Genomic DNA, 19,686 nt, shown 5'->3' on the forward strand with positions numbered 1-19,686 from the left:
ATATCCAACATGAAAGGTTCAGTTAGTTTGGGTGCCTGGCATCGCTAACTAAAGCCTCACATTCATGATTCGATCTCAACTGAGCGCAGATCCCAAGGTGCTCACATGTTGGCATGCTAGCATCATGGGACACGTTCCTGAATGTTCATAATCCCTTATGCGACGCATCACATTACCTTGAACTGTACATCCGGGTTACTGAGTGAGGGTTTAACTTGGATGACCTTTGGTCTGTTATTGCTGGGCAGCTAGCCAAGTAACCCTGCGTCGCCTCAAACTTAAGAGCACTAAAATACGTTACCTGCGTTTCGATAATATCCTGCTTTACGCTCACATAACGTGACACAGCAGCTTCTAGCATGTTATCCCCTGAGCCACATGAACGGACCATGTCAAGCTTTAATGACCTCGGCTGCTTTAATATTAACTAGATGTCACAAATGTGCAACCGGACGAGCTAGCGCTAGCTACCAGATGTGCCGTCAAGTTACCACATCAGCTCGACATGTCTACGAGCTAAATTCAAGAGTCAAACGATGTTAATGTGAGGACACGGATGAATCAAGGTGAACAACAGACACAGCAGTCTTTAAGCACCCGTGAAAAGGCTGTGCTGCACAGCTGACTTATGTCTGTCGTTACAGAAGATAGCAAGTATTGGCTAGATAATAAGACAATACGTGAGTAATATTCCTGGCTATCCACTCCTTTCCCATCTAAACCGTCTAACATGTATGCACGACCTTTGGATCCTGTCTCTTTGTGAACAAAATGGAAAAATTTGACGTTACCCATCAAAGGAGAGTAATCCGGAAGAGAGCAGAGCCCAGGAGTGTGCGTGTGCCCGACGCTTTCAGTTCCCGGACGACTGAACTAGCAGCTCCCATAGCAGCTAGCACCACTGAGCTCCTGCAAAGGCTTATGGGAAAAAAACGGCTACGTACCAGCTCATTATTGGCCAACGTCTTCAGCAGACTTTAAAACGGATGGACCAGCCTTTCCTTTCCAAACGTGTGTGTGTGTGTGTCTCTCTCTCTCTCTCTCTCTCTCTCTCTCTCTCTCTCTCTCTCTCTGCATCTTAAGTTTATACAGATGAGTGGAAGTGAGAGATGTGCTTTTTTGTCCTTCTCCACTATTCCCAGCTAAAAGACGCAATGCATTAACTGAGTTTTATGCACCTTTAACCACTTAGGTCTACTCTGTGCATCCTCATCTTGAACTGCAATAGTCACAGCTTGCTCTACCTCAACAAATCTACCCCTTAAACCCATCAACATCAATTGTCCAATATGTGTCTTAGTAGGATCATAACAGCATACCATGTCAGCCGATTCACAAAACCAGAGGGATCCTTGTCTGTTTTTGGAAACTGCACAACCATGGCACACAGCTCCAGCTCAGTAGGGGTCCATGATCTAGCCTGTATTTGCCTCGACTCTTCCTTATTTCTCTAGGTATCTGCACTTCACCCTCCAGTACCTCAGTCACATTTCCAGCAAATGTAGAGATTTAAGAGACTCAACAACTGTCCAAATCACCAACTTTAAAGCTCAGACTCCTTCACACATTGAGAAGAAAGGGAAGGGAAAAAGCCTTGCTGTCTTATGATGCAAGTAAACTCAGTTGACCTCGTTCTGTGTATAGTGCCAGTTTGGTACATAATCAACCCCATTTCAGGTTAGCTCAGCTGCTGCCGGCATCTCATCCAAGGTGATGCTGGATTTAAGTGTAGTTGACTGTGCTTCCCCCAGCAGTCAGCATCCTTAGGTCTGATGGGTCAGTTGTCATGACCCATTTGTATCAGGCCATTTTAACTCTTATTGCCAATTTAATGAAAGGTATTACCCATCTATATTTTTAATCAATTTCTGCTTTTAAAGTATCCTTTTCTATTGGTAGAGCTTGAGCCAGACTTTTGCAGTCAAGGCCTGTCATCTCTTGACTCCTTTCCTAAAGATCTAAGAAGACTCCCAGAATCAGTGACTTCTATCAAATCAGAGGTCGTTTTATACTATTAGCATATTACCATACTTTTCCCAACTCATTGATTCTGTTTTTGAATTTTTTTACTTTTTTTCTGACATGTTGGTGTTATAGCTTTCACTTGGATGCTATAAGTTGCACTGAGTAAATACAGCTGGATAAAACAAAAACTGTCTCCATTTCAGGATGCAAGGCAACAAAATGTGATTATTTTAAAGGGGGGCGATTCTTCTCTATACCCACTGTATGTGTGCACTGTGGCATATGAACCTTGACCCACTTGTGCTTCAGCTTGCATTTTGCTTTGACATTAGAACAACAAGTGACTTCTTTCCCCATTATTATCAATCTAAATTAATCCACTGCCAAATGTAGGAGCTTGTTAAAGCTCAAATGTGTGATTTTAGTGGGGCACAGTAGAGCAATACTGGGGCATGTGCCCCAGTAAAAGCAGTCTAACGATACCTGTGGTCTGGAGAGGTGCACTGCAAATATTACATGTGGGTGATTATTGTTTCTAGAGCAAAATGATCAGTCTGTGAGCTGCTAGAAGAAACAGATAGTCCATTATTATGTGGGATGTACCCGTGATAGTAGATCACACAACCTGTTTGATCATCTGCTTTGATACGCTAAACAAAATCCAAAATGTCAGAGTCCAAAATGTAAATAACTTGGGACATGACAAAAATATACTTGCCACATACAGTGCCTTGCGAAAGTATTCAGCCCCTTTACTTTCAGTGCAGCAAACTCTCTCCAGAAGTTCAGTGAGGATCTCTGAATGATCCAATGTTGACCTAAATGACTAATGATGATAAATAGAATCCACCTGTGTGTAATCAAGTCTCCGTATAAATGCACCTGCACTGTGATAGTCTCAGAGGTCTGTTTAAAGCGCAGAGAGCATCATGAAGAACAAGGAACACACCAGGCAGGTCCGAGATACTGTTGTGGAGAAGTTTAAAGCCGGATTTGGATACAAAAAGATTTCCCAAGCTTTAAACATCCCAAGGAGCACTGTGCAAGCGATAATATTGAAATGGAAGGAGTATCAGACCACTGCAAATCTACCAAGACCTGGCCGTCCCTCTAAACTTTCAGCTCATACAAGGAGAAGACTGATCAGAGATGCAGCCAAGAGGCCCATGATCACTCTGGATGAACTGCAGAGATCTACAGCTGAGGTGGGAGACTCTGTCCATAGGACAACAATCAGTCGTATACTGCACAAATCTGGCCTTTATGGAAGAGTGGCAAGAAGAAAGCCATTTCTTAAAGATATCCATAAAAAGTGTCGTTTAAAGTTTGCCACAAGCCACCTGGGAGACGCACCAAACATGTGGAAGAAGGTGCTCTGGTCAGATGAAACCAAAATCGAACTTTTTGGCAACAATGCAAAACGTTATGTTTGGCGTAAAAGCAACACAGCTCATCACCTTGAACACACCATCCCCACTGTCAAACATGGTGGTGGCAGCATCGTGGTTTGGGCCTGCTTTTCTTCAGCAGGGGCAGGGAAGATGGTTAAAATTGATGGGAAGATGGATGGAGCCAAATACAGGACCATTCTGGAAGGAAACCTGATGGAGTCTGCAAAAGACCTGAGACTGGGACGGAGATTTGTCTTCCAACAAGACAATGATCCAAAACATAAAGCAAAATCTACAATGGAATGGTTCACAAATAAACATATCCAGGTGTTAGAATGGCCAAGTCAAAGTCCAGACCTGAATCCAATCGAGAATCTGTGGAAAGAACTGAAAACTGCTGTTCACAAATGCTCTCCATCCAACCTCACTGAGCTTGAGCTGTTTTGCAAGGAGGAATGGGCAAAAATTTCCGTCTCTCGATGTGCAAAACTGATAGAGACATACCCCAAGCGACTTACAGCTGTAATCGGAGCAAAAGGTGGCGCTACAAAGTATTAACTTAAGGGGGCTGAATAATTTTGCACGGCCAATTTTTCAGTTTTTTATTTGTTAAAAAAGTTTGACATATCCAATAAATTTCGTTCCACTTCATGATTGTGTCCCACTTGTTGTTGATTCTTCACAAAAAATTACAGTTTTATATCTTTATGTTTGAAGCCTGAAATGTGGCAAAAGGTCGCAAAGTTCAAGGGGGCCGAATACTTTCGCAAGGCACTGTAGAATAACTTGATCTGAAATGAAGTAATCTGCAAGTGTAGCTACACATTATATAAGCCTTTCTAAAAATCTAAACTTTATTATTAAGGTTTTATGTGTGTAGAAAACTAAAGAATCCAGAGAATAACCAATCACTTCTCACCTCCTGTGCAATCACTGTGCAGTGACAGTAGCAGCGTTTGTGTGAAATGATATTCTGGAATTCACAGAAAATGTGAATAAAAAATTGTACCACCATGGCTGCTAATAAAGATGTCCAGCAGTCAAAGAGCATTAGGATAACAATTTTATTGAACCTTACTGGAGGTTAGTTATAACAGGGAGGTGACAGTGGTGCGGTGGGTAGAACAGTCATCTCCCACCCGGAAGAGTAAAGGTTCAAATCTCGGTGCCTCCAGTTAGAGCCATAGGTTGAGGTGGTGCCGCAGATGGCTGCCATTGGTTCTGTGCCAGAAACAAATTCCTTGCGTGTAACATACTTGGCCAATAAAGCTGATTATCCTTATAACCGGTCTGTCTCAGGCACCACTTTCCATTCGGAGAGCTTATACAGGGCTTTAATAACAGGTTGTAGAGAGTGCTTCTTGAGGTTGATGTCAGCATGCAACCTTTATAATAACTGTGACCCATGGTGTGGTTACATCCATGTTTGAGCCACTTCCATATAGACAGAGGCTCAAGCTGTGTTGCCTGTTCTGTCACTATATGATCAAAGCATAAATAGCAGCCTGACTGCTTCAGAGAGGTTACATCCACTGTGCAGGCAAATGACACCTGAGAAGCCCAGAGTGAAAAATGCAATAGTGCTTTACACGTGAGAACCATTGTTGTGTTCTTAGTCGATCATTCAGGAACTCATTATACATTTATGGAAACAGGAGCGTAGCCACACCTCAATAATTAATTACCAGACTGTAAGGGACTTAACAAGAACAGATGGCACTGTTTTGCTCCAGTCACAAGAGACCACTAACTTTTAATAGGATCTAGCCATTCAAAGGCTGTGTATAACTGTGGTGTTTCCAAGTATTATATTCAGATTTAAAAACAGGTTTGGTACCAGTAAGTACACCAAAATGCTGTTATGAAAGCATAATCTCTCACAAAACAGTCATATTAAGGAACAAATATTTACACAGCTGTTTTTGATTGTGATTTCAGACTTGGCTGGTGCTGTGGCCTTGTGGCCCTCCCGTGGATCTGGTATGTATGAGGTCTCAAAGCAAGCCCTGTCCTTAAGAGATTCAAGTGTCCAAGCTGGGTATTTTGCTGTAGTCATAAAGCTGCCATGCCGCAGTGTACTTGTGCACAAGGCCCAAAGGGAACAACACTGTCTCCATACCACTGGTGGCTGTCCTGGTAAACTGGAATCCCCAGGGGACTGAGGCTGGTAATACCATACCAGAGCACATCCTTTAGTGGTTTTGATCTGTGGGGACCACAGATTACTTTTGCTACAAAAATTGAAAAAAACTGAATGCATTTTTATTTGTCACCATTCATGAAAATGAATCCATCTCCCCTATAATTTTTGATTTTGTTCAATTGATAACTTAGAATATTCTGACATGGACTGTTAATGTTAGTATTGTATGTTTGTACTGAAAATTTTGTAGCATGTTTGATTTGGTGTTAGAGTGTTATGAATTGAGTTGAGTCTGCATTCTACATTTAGAAATAAATGAGACATGGTGGGCTTTGATAGGCTGACTGCGATATTCTTTACAGTTAATATTTTTAAATGTTAGTGTAGGTAAATCAGTTACATTACAATAAATGAAGAATTAGTATTTAATTTATATTCCTGGCGTTCTTTAAAGCAGCATTAAGACCATAATGGTCGGTTTGCAACAGTAAATAGGTCTTTTTCACAGGAGATACAGTATTTTGAGTTGTCATGTAAAGCACAGTCATTGACAATGACATGAATGAAGGCTTTTTTTATAGGCGACTGAAGTGACACTGGGGGAACTTGAACTCATAATTAAAATATAACCAAATAAAGGAGGGATGGAGGCAGAGATATCGTCGCTGCTCTCTTCCTTTTATAGGAATGAAAAGTGGGGAGAGAGAAGGCGGGGCCGTTACGTAAACGTCATCAACGTTCTATGGATACCCGGAAGTGTCGAACGTGTTTGGCTGAAGTTAGCGGTACTTGTATCCATGTGGAGTAAAGTTAAGCTATATATTCACCATATTAAGTAATGCTATATTGCATGTAGTACCTTCAAGATGAACGTGAGTGAAGAAGAAAAGGTGAGGTGACAATAGTTAGCTGCTAAGCGTTTCAGATCTTCTCAAGATACATTTATTCGAAGCAGTTCTGTCACCCTGAGCTCTTGTTTTCTACTTCTTCTTCTTCTCTCTAAACCAGGATCCTGCAGCCCTAAAGGAGGAGGGAAACGTCTTTTTCAAGGCAGGAGACATGCAAGGCGCTGTCTGCTGCTACACTAGAGCGCTAAAGCTGAATGGCAGTCAAGCAGAGAGCGCTGTTTTGTACCGCAACCGCGCTGCCTGCTACCTGAAATTGGAGGAGTACAACAAGGCAGAGTTTGATGCCTCCAAAGGTGGGATACATCACTGCAGGGGATACTGAGTTCATAGGCTCACTGAGTACATTCACACTTTTGTTTTTCTTGGTAGCATCAGAAAATCTTATGTTAACTGGACAATGTACCTAAGTACACAATAAACCCCACTTTCACCTGATTTGCAGAAAATTAGAAAAGCTAAACATAAAGCAGATGTTTGCAAATGTACTGCTTACAGCCATGATAATACAAATAAAGGTGTAAACAGTTTAACTTAAGAAATATACCTACAAATGATCATATCTTTGGTAGAAGCTATTCACTGATACTACAGGTCTGTAATATATACTTAACATTCTGGGTATTGTTGCATGATCTGTCTCTTTATCTGGTTGAGGATTTATGTATATACATGGTTGGTCTGAATGTCATGACTGCCATTCTTTTCAGCTCTCGATACTGATCCGGGTGATGTGAAAGCCAGGTTTCGGAGGGCTCAGGCTTTTCAAAAGCTTGGCCGTCTTGACCAGGCCTTTCTAGATGCTCAGAGGTGTGCCCAACTGGAACCTAAAAACAAGGCTTTCCAGGATCTGCTCAGACAGCTGGGAGCACAGATCCATCAGAAGGTGATGTTTGTTTGTTTTGAAGTAGATGAAGAGACCTGGAGGTTTGGCCTTGTATTTGAAATCATACCCGAAAAAAACTTCTCTTCATTAGGGTCTTTTCTGTTAAACCTTTAGTCAGCACAGCTAAACTCCACAGATGCTCGTGTGCAGCAGATGTTCTCTCTCCTCTTAGATGCATCTGCAAAGGATTTGGATCAACAGAAGGTAATGATGTCTCATAAGACAGAGTCCCAACAAATTTCTGAAATTCATCGTTAATGGGTTAGATTTTTCTTTATTAATCTTGATCTGCCTGTAAAGCTGGCTTACAACAAAATAATGTGGTCCATTAATCACTTTCAGGCTGCTCAGAATCTAGTGGTGTTATCTCGAGAAGAGGCAGGAGCTGAGCAGATCTTCCGTAACGATGGAGTGAAGCTGATTCAGAAACTTCTTCAGTCAAAGCAGGAGGAGGTTGTCCTCTCTGCTCTCAGGACCCTGGTTGGTTTGTGCACAGGCCATCAGTCTAGAGTAAGTCTAATTGCCCTCTAAAATTAATTTGTCTTTAATAAATATTAAATGTTCTCTCTTGGGACATGTAGATAGAACAGAAAGTGTATTCATAGAGATTGCCTTTTGTCCCTCTATCTGTTTCCATCCATTCTACTGTATCTACCATGCTGGAAACACTTATCAGTTGCTTTGCTGCTCTTTACTGCTGACATCCATTATTTTCTTCGCAGACTATGGCCATAGTGAATGACTTAGGAATGGAGCAACTGTGTGCAGTAATGGGATCAGGAGCCTCCACTGTGTCTCTGGCTGCCTGCCACCTGCTGCAGGTGATGTTTGAGGCTTTGACGGAGGGCATGAAAAGAGAGATCAAAGGGAAGGATGAAGCTTTACTTCCTGGTGAGTTTGGACTGTGATCATGTTTATATTTGGACTTTGGACTACACACGAATGTTGACCAATAGTATAACTGCTTTTTTGTGTGTATTAGCTGCCCACAAACACACGAATGTTGACTGATAGTATAACAGCTTTTTTGTGTGTATTAGCTGCCCACACTGTGACTGACAGTGACTGATTGTATGAATTTCACATAGAACCCTCCAAGGAGCTACGCTCTATGTTACGCCACCTTTTGGATATGATGCCAGCATCTAATGTGTCAGGGCCGGGCAGAGACAGCGCCATCAACCTCCTGGTCAAACAAGTACCCCGGAAGTCCTTGAAAAACCTTGATAACTCCCTGACATTATTGGTGATAGACCACGGTGAGAAACCTGTAGTTACACAATTCTGTCATCTTTATGATTTGATGGAAATAAAACAGACCTTCTACCGAACACGGCCATTTCTGCTTTTCAGTATAGTTGCAGTACCATGAGAAGGAGAAGAAAGTGTTAGCTCTGTGTTTTACAGATGAAATTCTCATATGATTTGAGCTCTTCCAAGTCCATATCTGCTATTCAACCAATGTTATCGTGCTGCAGCCAGATTATCAAACTCCTTGTCATTCCGCAGGACTGAAGAAAATCTTGGAGGTGGCTGGGACAGTTGCTGAGCTCTCAGAAGGACCACCTCTTACAGACAACTCACACATGAGCTGTTCTGTCTTGCTTAACAAACTCTATAATGACCTAAAGAGCAACAAAGAGAGGGAGAACTTCAACAAACTATGTGAAGAATACATTCAGTGAGTTAACCACCAAAAACTGTTACATTTCTGTTACTAGAGCTACTGCAATTCTTTATGTTAAAAGAAAATCCTTGTTACAGACAATAAGTCAAAAAGTGACATTCAGTTTTTTTGGTTAGGCAGCACTTTAGCCGCCCTGGCCTAGATGGCAAACTGCGATCCATCCAGACAGTGTCGGTGCTCCTCCAGGGACCAAGTGACGTGGGTAACATAATGCTGGAGATGTCAGGGATGATGGATGCAGTGATCTCTCTATGCGCCTCCGAAGACGTGACTCACCAGCAGGTAGCTGTGGAGGCTCTTATCCATGCTGCGGGCAAGGCCAAGAGAGCCTCCTTCATCACAGCCAATGGTGTGACACTTCTGAAGGACCTCTACAAGAAGAGCGAGAACGACAGGATACGTGTGAGAGCCCTGGTGGTAAGTACTGCAGACAGCTGGAGAAAAGAACATTTCTAAATGTACATAAAACCAACAGTTTCCTCGGTGCTCTTATGCAGGGTTTGTGCAAGCTTGGATCAGCAGGGGGGACCGATTTCAGCATGAAGCAATTTGCAGAGGGATCCACCCTGAAGCTTGCCAAGCAATGCAGGAAGTATGTTTGACAGTGCTGAATCTTAAACCAGGGTATAGATTAAAGGGAATTGTGTCATGGAGGTTCATACTGTTGCATAGCAAAACAGGTGAGGAGTGGATTCTTGGATTTGAACTAAGAAGCAAGCTGTATCTCCTTCTCTGTTAGGTGGCTGTGTAATGAGTCTCTGCCCCCAACCTCCCGCCGGTGGTCTGTGGAAGGTCTCGCCTACCTCACCTTTGATGCTGATGTGAAGGAGGACTTAGTGGAAGATAAGAACTCTCTCCTGGCCATGTTTGAACTCGCAAAGGTTAGACTGATGGTTGTAATGTTAGGATTTGTTTTAAAACTTGTGATATATGGACAATATATGGTAATTATAAAGTCACATTCCTATTAGAAAAGGGTCTTATTATTGTGACATTTATTTTTATGTAGGTAATTTGAAAACGCAACTGTGACTGTCCACAGAAAAGATGTTTTATACTTGTGTTGACTGGGATAGCACTGACAACCTTGTTTTTTATTCCTGCAGTCTGAGGATAAGACGGTGCTCTTTGCTGTGGGCTCCACATTGGTGAACTGTACCAACAGCTACGAAGTGGAGAAGCCAGACCCTCAGCTGGTGGAACTGGCCAAGTATGCGAAGCAGCATGTGCCTGAGGAGCACCCTAAGGTACCATGTGAATCCTTATGTTTTTATGTGTCCTTGCTAGCAATAACTGCAGCCAGAGGCATTATATTTTCTGGTTGTTTTTCATGTAGAGATAACATCACACAATATTCCTTTAATAGTGAACAGGTGCTTTACTATTAACATCATCCTGTTTCTTTGGTTTTTCATAAATATGCATTTTTCTGTTTTATATGAACCCATCTGCCTTGTCGTGTGTCAGGATGCGCCTTCCTATGTAGAGAAAAGGCTGATGAAGCTGCTGGAAGCTGGTGTGGTGTCTGCGTTGGTGTGTATGGTCAAACAGGAGAGTCCAGCCCTCACTGAGGCTTGCAGAGAATGCATCGCCAGGTAGGAAAATGGCAGTAAATCTTTTTTCACTCACTGTTCTCTCGGTAGATTTTCCGTTAATGCCATTTATTTCGATAGGGTGTTCTTGGCTTTGGTGGAGCGACAGGAAGACAGAGGCACAGTCGTGGCACAGGGTGGAGGGAAGGTAACGCACCTTGATAAATATACTTAGCCTGCTCAGTGAGCTGACCACCTTGCTTTAGGGTTTACATGATTTATGTTTAATGTTTTTCCTCCACAGGCTCTGATCCCACTGGCCTCTGACAACACGGATGTTGGAAAAACCAAAGCAGCACAAGCCCTGGCAAAGATAACTATCACTTCTAACCCAGAGATTGCTTTTCCAGGCGAAAGGGTGAGAAAAATTGGCAATAAGCCAGTTAAAAATATATGAAAATTCTTTCTTCTTTAAACTTGTCTATTTTATGTTTTAGATCTATGAGGTGGTGCGCCCACTTGTCAGTCTTCTTAGTCTTGAGTGCACCCTGCTACAGAACTTCGAGGCGCTCATGGCTCTCACCAATCTGGCCGGTATCAGTGATAGACTCAGGTTGGCCACTAGGGGGGCATCTCTCCTAAGAATACAAGTACAAAAGACATAACAGAAATATTTGAACTGGTTTGCAAATCTAAACTTGAATGTTGATTTTTTTTTTCTTTTCTACTCTTTAGCAAAACTAATTTGCTTAAAGACAGGTGCACCGTTTTGCAGATTTGTGTTATTTTAATTGCTAGACACACAAGATCCTAGTTTGCCTCAGAAATTGAAATGCTATAAGAGCGAGAGAAAAAAAATCTTACCAGAGCTGATTATAAGAGTCCTGGGGCAAATGCAAATCAAGTCTCAGCTCCTTTAAGAGAGGTCCAAGTCCATTTATGTCTTAACTAGCAAACTGCAAGCCCAGATGAAAGTCATTCAAGTCCCTGATGCTGAATGCTTCTTATTTCAATGTATAGACCAGGTAATTACATTTTTAAGGTTTGAAACTATGCAAGACCTGACTAGTGCTAAGAAGCACCTGCTTGTGTTGATAAAGTGCATTGTGTCACAGACAAAAGATCATAAAGGAGAAGGCGCTACCAAAAATTGAAGGCTACATGTTTGAGGAGCATGATCTTGTTCGAGCATCAGCCACAGAGTGCATGTGTAATTTGGTTTTAAGCACAGAGGTAAGATGCATATTATTAATCACAGATTCTATGACAAATATTGTAGAAAAGCTAAAGTAAGTGCAGTGGCTGTCTGGTTGTCTTTAGGTTCAGAAGCTGTACCTGGCAACAGGGAATGATCGCCTGAAGCTGCTGGTGCTCTACAGTGGAGAGGAGGATGAGAGGCTGCGAAAAGCAGCTGCAGGAACTCTGGCCATGCTAACAGCTGAGCAGCCTGAGATCTGCGCTCGCATCCCTGGAACAGTAAGCACACTACTGCAGCAGGATACTGACTGTCCGCACATCTCTAGTACAGTAATGCTTTAGTCTGTCTTGGATCACATGATGCAGTGTTATTCTCTTTTCCCAGACGACCCACTGGCTAGAGATCATGCAGGCGCTGCTGCTTAGTGAAATATCTGACCTTCGTCACCGTGGAGTGGTCATCATTCAGAACATGATGCAGGCAGAGAAGAGCCTGGCTGAAACTCTCATGGAAAGTGAAGCTCTGGAGATTCTGTCTGTTCTGGCAAAGGGAGGAGAGGGCTCACCAGATCAAGTCTCTAAGATAGCTCAAAACTGTCTGGACAAGGCCGTGGAGTATGGCATCGTCAGGAGCAGGGAAGGAAAGGAAAAGTGTGTGGATATGTCACATAGCAATGTTTAAAGTGCATTGGGTATTATGTGGGACCATGGAAGTGATTTCACAGTAGCAGGAAATCAGTTTAGGTCTGAATGACCTAAAATGTTCACGTCTTAACTAAAAACTGTTAAAAGCAATAGGGAATTTATTTAACAAAAGTATTAAATGAAAACAAGCAGTTCTTTTATCACATATGAACTTGGACTGCTGCTTCACATGACTTTTCCCTTGAGTATATTCATTCATGCACATCCAGTAATCATCTAATTTTATTTGTTATTCCCAAAATATACATTGCCTTTTACTATTGTTCACGCTGCTTTATTATTTTTTCTGATTGTTGGCCTATTATGACCCATAAAAATGAAAACATTACATCCATATATTTTAACTGTGTGCAGTGTTTACACTTTGCACCTCACTACATTCCCAGTGCTTTAATTGTACGATTGTTCAGTGTAACTTTGAAAAACAGGCTAAATAAATACATTTCTGTGCTTTAACTATAGGCTACTGTCACCTTTTCTGCTGACTTCACCCTTTTCCAAAATCGAGTCGGGTCATTTTGCAGCATTGCGGGTGCGCATGCGCAGCACACGCCAATGCCACATTGGCGAGTGTACAAACTTTGCGGACAACTGCGTTGCAAGGTCCTGCAGCGTTTCCTTTCCTCGTTAACTCCACAGAGGTTAAGTGTTATCAATGCGGTGGTTCGGATTTGGCTTCAACGCATTTGGACAGATATGCGTCCCTGAAAATTTAACCAAAGAAGAAGATAGCGACGCCTCCAAGGAAGTGAAAGTGTTTCATCCAAAAGAGCTCAGAAGTTATGTGGAAAGAAGTGGCTGCTGCTTGAAGACGAGTCGAATCAGCGCAAGTTGGAGTCGAAGAGCATCTTTGCATTTGGATGGTGAGTGTGTTAGAGAGATAGCAACATTAACGCTCTGCAAGTTGGACTTAAATAGAAGCCATTTATAATTTTACACTCGTTATAGCCATAACTTAAGTATTACCTCGTGTATTATTTTGCTCTCTCTCTCTCTCTCTCTGGTGACAGCCGTGTGAGCCTGACAGGTTTCGAGGCGGGCGGTATTTCTGTGGAAGACAGTCGTGGTTGTAAAGATGCTCACATCAGTGAATCATACTTGACCCTTGTTTTCCTAGATAGGATAGAATGTTGGAATCTGCAGGAGGAGGAAAAGACTCCATCATGGAGCATGGAGATACAAAGTCATTTGGAGCGCTCTGGTAAAGTATACTATATTATCCTGATATCCTTGGACAGCTGCTAGACGTTGGTTGTTATAACTGGCTGAACAGTAGGCTACACCTCTTGCTGCTTTCCAGGATACCCTCTAAATCTCCCATTGGTCACTGGGGGTTACATAGCCCCCAAACCTCCCTTCTACCGCCCCTTGTCACCACACCTGACGGCCAAGAGTCTGGCACTGGGTGCAAAGCACGCCATACTCCTCAGTGTGTCTGGAGCTGTGTACACCTGGGGGTTGGGCAGGTAGATCTAATACTCCCATATCTGTCATTGCAGGGAATTTGAGTATTAACAACCTCATGCATATCTTGATTTTTTTTTTTTTTCGTTTGTGTGTGTACATGTCTATTTGACAGCCATGGTCAGCTGGGGCATGGTGGCCTCACCTCTGAGGAGGAGCCCAGGGTAGTGGAGGCACTCTGGGGGATGCCCATGAGCTGTGTAGCCACAGGAGGCTGGCACTCTGTCTGCATTAGTGGTAAGATGTCAGCAGTGAAAAGGATTATACATTTAGCTTGAGGAAAAAGCATCCTCCAGTGACCTTTTCTCCACAGATGGGGGTGACCTTTACGTGTGGGGCTGGAATGAAAGTGGCCAGCTCGGACTTCCATCTCGAGGTCTGAGGACAGCACAACAGCAGCAGCAGCAAAGTAGCAAACAAGCAGGTTTGTCTGTTTCTTGAGCAAATGCACACAGTTTGAGAAATACAGTACAAATATGCTCCTTGTAGTGCTTTCTCTCAGTCCAAATGCTTGTTTTTTTTTTTTGTGGAAAATGCTGAGATGTACCTCACCTCAATGTGCTGCAATCAACTGCATTGTTTTTTTTGTGTCATATCCCTATTACTTACAATTTGCCATGTTTCTATATGAACATTTTCACATTCACCAGGATGTTTACCATGGCATTAACTCTGAACAAGAAAAACTGTTCACTATTAGATCTGTGAATTCAGATCTAATAGTGAAATAATTTCTAATAGTGAATCTAATTTTATCTGAAAGGAAACGAGTCGACTTTAACAAATCTATTTTGGCACTTTTAGCACCACAAACTAATACCATCAAGCTCCACTGCACTGGGTGAGCTACAGCTGGTATCTGAAAAACTTCACTAATGATAACTAACTGTAATTTAACTGTAATATTATTTCATAAATAGTATGTTGCCAAGTGTGCTGCTTGTAGTATTAGTGACTTAAGTGGTAAGTGCTGGAACAGTACTCTACTTAACAGAAGCATTGTGCCAAGATACCGCCTCATCTCCCAGTGAAAAGCCACAAGATGGAGAGAAACACGAGGTGTTCATATCGATCCAGGCCTTCCCGGCTCTCCTGGATGTCACTCCATCATGTGAAATCAGGACAATCAGCTGTGGCTCCCGGCATACAGCTGCAGTAACAAGTGAGAAGTCTCTCTTGGCAGTGGGTGTATTATATTGATGCACATTTCTTGACTAGTCAGCATCATGGTCATCTTTATCTCATATTTTTTCATTTCAGCCACAGGGGAACTCTACACTTGGGGCTGGGGTATGTTTGAATTTGAAGCTAAATGTACATGGTTCATCCGCTAAATCTGAATAAAATACTCCCCAAACTCCTCATAGCAGTGCGAATAAAATTATGTAATGTAAAAACATGTGATCAGTATATTTTGATCTTCCCTTGTTCATCTTTCCTTCTGTTGCCATTTCAGGTGAATATGGCCAGCTTGGACACCAGACTTTAATCAGTTTAGATGAACCCCAGCGTGTGGAGTTCTTCAAAGAGCAGCAGATGTGTGTGGTCGATGTAGTGTGTGGGGCATGGAACACCTTTGCTGCTGTTGCCAAGGAGGAAGTAGCTTGCTCTTAAAATACTGTGGAAATTCCCCCTGATAAACATGGACAGTGGACTTCAAACAGCATACCAGGAAGTGCAAATTATAATGTCAAATAAATGGGAGGCACTGGGTTAAATATATTATGTGATAGATGCAGTTTCTTTGTTTGCATTTCTGTATTAAAAAAAACTTGACTACTTTTTAGTTTTCTTAAAAGATCATTTAAAAAACATGGGTTTTATATTTAACAAACAATACAGAGAATGTTTAAGGCACGAAAATCCACAGGTAACTATAATTTAAGCACAAATCAAAATGAAAAATTAAAAACCATAGTTGAGAGTTAAAGGGTGATGCATTTCCACTGCCTGTCAGACATCTTCACAGCACTATCTTGAAAGAACTGTGGAGAAATGAAATGGCAGAAAATATGGTGAGCAAAACCGTTTTGAGTAAAATGCATATTGATGATAACAATAGTCTGATTTTGAATTACCTGACAAAATCTGGTGATCTTGAAATGACGTGCTGAAACTCTGAGAGGTTCACGGTTCCATCTTTATCGATGTCTGATTCTTCAAGAATCTAAAAAGACATGCAAAGGACACAACTGTTGGACCTAGTCTTACATCACTATACCAAACTACAGGCAGTGGCAGCTTTAACCATCACATCTGCCTCCATCTTCAAAGAGAAGAAGCCTCAGTGCACTCACATTGCTGATGAGCTGTCTCATTTCCTCAGGTGTTAGTCTCGTGTCATCTGTCTCCCCGGTCAGACAGTTAACCAGCTTCTCCAGATCACCACGATCAAGGGTTCCATCATCATCAAAATCTGAAAATATCAATGTGCTTGTTACACACTGGCAACCTTGCATGTTACTGATGCAGTTGAATTTTTTATCAACTTATTTACCAAATATACGGAAGGCATAGTGGGATTTGATTTCCAGAGTAGCAGAGTCACTGAAGGCACTTAGAAGATCCAGAAAGTCCTCAAATGTGAGGCTTCCATCTTTATCTTCAGATGTTGAGAATACATGGCAGATTCGTTCCCTGAATGGGTTGGACTAGGACAGGAACAAGTACAATGTGTCAGTACCATTTATCGGTACTCAAAGCCCTTCCTCCAGAACACAGAAAACACAGGATGACCCTAGTTATGAGATTGGATTAAAATCACCAGTAAGCCTTAAGCAGTCCACCCTCTGCTTTACACTTAAATACGATTATACCTTGAGTTCAGGTAGAGTAAGGATCCTTTCCATTGGTACTCTGGCATTTGGAAGGTCCTTCTCATCTTTAGTGAGCAGTTCAGTGAATCTCTTGTGAGCACTTAAAAAAAAATCAGAAATCACAACTTAATGACATCGACATAAGCAGTGCTACACTGATTACATGGTTACATGATTGTAATGTGACATGCAGATGATCACTTACCAAAGAATTTCTTGTTTTGTCAAGAATGTCAGTTCCTAAAAGTAAAATTAAAATGGGAATAGTTAAACATCAACGGGAAGTAGTAGATTTTTTGACATCCGCAACAAAATTAGCGTGATGACAAGTTGAAGTAAGTACAGGAGCCATTCGTGCACGTTATGTTTAGTTTACTTGGAACATTACGCCTACAGACCGCCAGAAACAGAATCTGTCTGATAACAAGGCTCTAACAGGGTTGTTTTGTCTTACAGTGTTAGGCTAACATAACTACTGCTGGGTTATCCGTGGTTACTACGGGGTATAAACGCGCACTCAACTTTAACCACTCAGTTAACCTCTATAACTACTTAATTTCTGCATTCCGAGACCTTACATTGGGCACTTACTTGGTATTCTGACAGCAAATCCTTCCCGAGTTTACTTGCCGTAGTTCCCATACTGAAAGAAGTAATTTTTCTTGTAAACAATTACACAACTAACTACTAGACTACTGGTTCTGCATCGCTTACTTCCGGTTTCTGGGTTTTCCTGCTACGTAACGGTTTCCATAGTGACGTACTTGTAAACAATTGCAATCCCGTCATAATGTCACCATCCATCCATTATCTATACCGTTTATCCCAATAAGGGTCGTGGGGGGCTGGGGCAAATCCCAGCTGACATTGGGCGACAGGCGGGGTACACCTTGGACAGGTCGCCAGTTTATCACAGGAGCAGCCATTTGTTCATATGTCAAATGCATTTGACATACAGTATAGTTAGCAGTGCTGTAAAGTAACTAAGGAGGCTACATTTACTTGTCTAATCTCAACCTTAGGTGGCTAAACTGCAGAGGACATTGAATTGTTTAAATATTTTGTGGCAACAGTAAAGAAAGGACTTTACAGTGAATCTAATTTTATGTATCAGAACTCTGTTTTTCTTCTCACATTAATCAGCTTGGGATACCTCAGATTTATTCTGTGACCCTTTGAAGGGGCCTGACCCCTAGGGTGGGAACAACTGGACAAAACTAGTCTAAAAAGTTTTTATAAAGTAGTTTAAATTGCAGTAGCTCTACCTCATAGAGTTACAATAGTACTAGAAATGCTTTTTACAATAATATCAAAATGCAAAATGAATACTTTCAACTTTAAGTACTTTTTGTTGATAATACTTTTACATTGTAGTGTCTGTATTTTACATAAATAAAGATTTATTCCACCACTGCAAATAGTACTAACCTGTGTGACTATAGCATTCTCATGCTAGGGTGTCTTTATTTTGACAAAGTTCACAAGAAAAAAAAAGGCCTGACTCCTTTGGAGTTGGTTTTTTTTTGTTATCAGTGTGCTCATCAGAGTATCACATATGAAATACTTTATTATTTTCGGGGCCTTCATTTTAGAATTACAGTTAAAAAGTGACAAGGAATGAGAAAAGGGGAGGAAACAGCAATACAATACAGCATAATAAATAACAATAAAATAAATAAATGTATCTGTGCTTTTCTGTTGTTTGTTTGTATAATGTTTGTTTTGTTTAAATTTATGTAGTTATCCTGTTTCTATTCTTTGAGAATATTTCTTGCAAAAAGTCCAAAGCAAACTAACAACTTCTGAAATCATCTTTATTTTAATGTAGGTTAACAACAAACAGCAGTTGCTCATGTCTTGTTTGTATTTTTTTGGAGTGTTTTCATGCCATCTAGTGTTAATAGTATATCTTTCCCCATAACAAATGCAAAGTAATAACTTTTCTCATCATCTTCACTTTATTGTAGGATCTTTTTACTGGTTGCAGAGGAAACAAAGTAAGTCAGGGTAGCAATGCATTTTTCATCTATAAATAAAATATGTCATTAATTCAGTTTACGAGTATACACATTTTAAAAACAATAATAAAACAAAAAACTGTAGCTTTTGGTAATTTATTAAAATCTAAAATAAAAATATTTTGGGAATTGAACACAATCCACTAATATTTATATCTTAACCATCTGTTCAAACCCAAAGTGAATGCACTGAAGATGCTAAATAATTGAGGGCCTTGACAGGGAGATCAGGGATGGTTAACTCAGCCCTGGGTAGAAGGCAAGCTAAGCTCCTAGATTTGTTTCCCAGTCTGTTGCATCTGAAATAGAAAAATAAAAACAGAATTACTGTTAATCCAGCAAATAGAATGATGTGCAATGAAATAAATATAAATGTTTTCATTTGCTAAATCTTTCACACCCTGCTGGGCACTACTCACATCATAGTAATGAGGTTTTTATTCCTACCATATACAAAAACCCTAATGATGTGTTTATTTTATTTAGAATGTACCTGTCATTTTTGTTCCCTCTATGGTTTCAGCTGGAACGCCAACACCGTACTCATTTTCCCCAGTAACTCTGAAGAAGTAGATTCCTCCTTCCTCCAGGTCAGACACCTTATAGGACAGGCGGCGGCACTTGTCTGTGAGTCTTGTCCACCCCTTTCGACTAATGTCCCATATGTCTATAAGGTAGTGCTTCACTGGGGCTCCTCCTTCATTCTCAGGCATGTCCCATGTGACAGTGGCTGAGTTCTTGGTCACATCTTTAACTGCTATGTGCATTGGCGGACCAGGTGAGTCCAAAACCCTCACGTTCAGCATCAAAGAAGCACATCCAGCAACATTTTGCAGTTTGACTATGTATTTTCCAGAGTCGTCACGTGTTGCCTGTTCCACTGTGATAGATGTGACTGAACTGGTAGTGTTGATCAGTCCTCTGACTCTCAGATCTACATCTGCTTTTTCCCATGTCACAATGGGAACAGGTTTGCC

The 19,686-nt window shown here is 41.4% G+C and overlaps 4 protein-coding genes and 1 long non-coding RNA gene across 11 annotated transcripts in view; 3 read left to right on the forward strand and 2 right to left on the reverse strand.

The window, feature by feature from the left end:
• man2a2 (mannosidase, alpha, class 2A, member 2) overlaps nt 1-942 on the reverse strand; it is a 15,935-nt gene extending 14,993 nt beyond the window's left edge. For 4 of the 5 annotated variants that reach the window (XM_020615226.1, XM_020615229.1, XM_020615228.1 and 1 more), the window contains exon 1: nt 792-942. The gene's annotated coding sequence lies outside the window, so the exon portion shown is untranslated. The remainder of the gene's footprint in view (nt 1-791) is intronic. The other variant, XM_020615230.1, reaches the window with a different exon arrangement.
• Nucleotides 943-6,208: 5,266 nt separating this feature from the next.
• On the forward strand, nt 6,209-12,857 carry unc45a (unc-45 myosin chaperone A). The gene is made up of 19 exons (XM_020615239.1): nt 6,209-6,389; nt 6,508-6,700; nt 7,115-7,290; nt 7,405-7,494; nt 7,633-7,800; nt 8,013-8,181; nt 8,379-8,549; nt 8,800-8,971; nt 9,094-9,394; nt 9,475-9,569; nt 9,717-9,858; nt 10,084-10,224; nt 10,445-10,572; nt 10,651-10,717; nt 10,814-10,927; nt 11,007-11,122; nt 11,625-11,742; nt 11,830-11,985; nt 12,092-12,857. Exons 1-19 carry the CDS (start codon nt 6,366-6,368, stop codon nt 12,386-12,388), a joined length of 2,838 nt encoding a protein of 945 aa, XP_020470895.1. The 5' UTR covers nt 6,209-6,365; the 3' UTR covers nt 12,389-12,857.
• Nucleotides 12,858-12,962: 105 nt separating this feature from the next.
• Nucleotides 12,963-15,607, forward strand: rccd1 (RCC1 domain containing 1). Of its 3 annotated transcripts, none has more exons than XM_020615242.1 (8): nt 12,963-13,279; nt 13,420-13,612; nt 13,712-13,877; nt 13,991-14,112; nt 14,189-14,299; nt 14,870-15,037; nt 15,136-15,165; nt 15,332-15,607. In XM_020615242.1, exons 1-8 carry the CDS (start codon nt 13,067-13,069, stop codon nt 15,487-15,489), a joined length of 1,161 nt encoding a protein of 386 aa, XP_020470898.1. In that variant the 5' UTR covers nt 12,963-13,066; the 3' UTR covers nt 15,490-15,607. The 3 variants fall into 3 exon arrangements, with proteins under 3 accessions (XP_020470898.1, XP_020470899.1, XP_020470897.1); XM_020615241.1 differs by having other exon boundaries at nt 12,964-13,274; nt 13,415-13,612; XM_020615243.1 differs by lacking the exon at nt 15,136-15,165 and having other exon boundaries at nt 12,963-13,274; nt 13,415-13,612.
• An 88-nt stretch (nt 15,608-15,695) lies between these two features.
• Nucleotides 15,696-17,434, reverse strand: cib1 (calcium and integrin binding 1 (calmyrin)). The gene is made up of 7 exons (XM_020615244.1): nt 17,283-17,434; nt 16,897-16,931; nt 16,692-16,791; nt 16,373-16,526; nt 16,173-16,291; nt 15,954-16,042; nt 15,696-15,860 (listed from the first exon to the last, which is right to left on the reverse strand). The coding sequence occupies exons 1-7, from the start codon at nt 17,331-17,333 to the stop codon at nt 15,839-15,841; spliced, it is 570 nt and encodes a 189-aa protein (XP_020470900.1). The 5' UTR covers nt 17,334-17,434; the 3' UTR covers nt 15,696-15,838.
• Nucleotides 16,938-19,320, forward strand: LOC109968753 (uncharacterized). Its single transcript, XR_002276169.1, has 3 exons — nt 16,938-17,026; nt 18,659-18,688; nt 19,233-19,320. It is a non-coding gene; the product is annotated as an uncharacterized LOC109968753 (long non-coding RNA).
• The last annotated feature ends 366 nt before the right edge of the window (nt 19,321-19,686 follow it).

This window comes from Monopterus albus, unplaced genomic scaffold, assembly GCF_001952655.1.
Source record: "Monopterus albus unplaced genomic scaffold, M_albus_1.0 scaffold160.1, whole genome shotgun sequence".
NCBI lineage: Eukaryota > Metazoa > Chordata > Actinopteri > Synbranchiformes > Synbranchidae > Monopterus > Monopterus albus.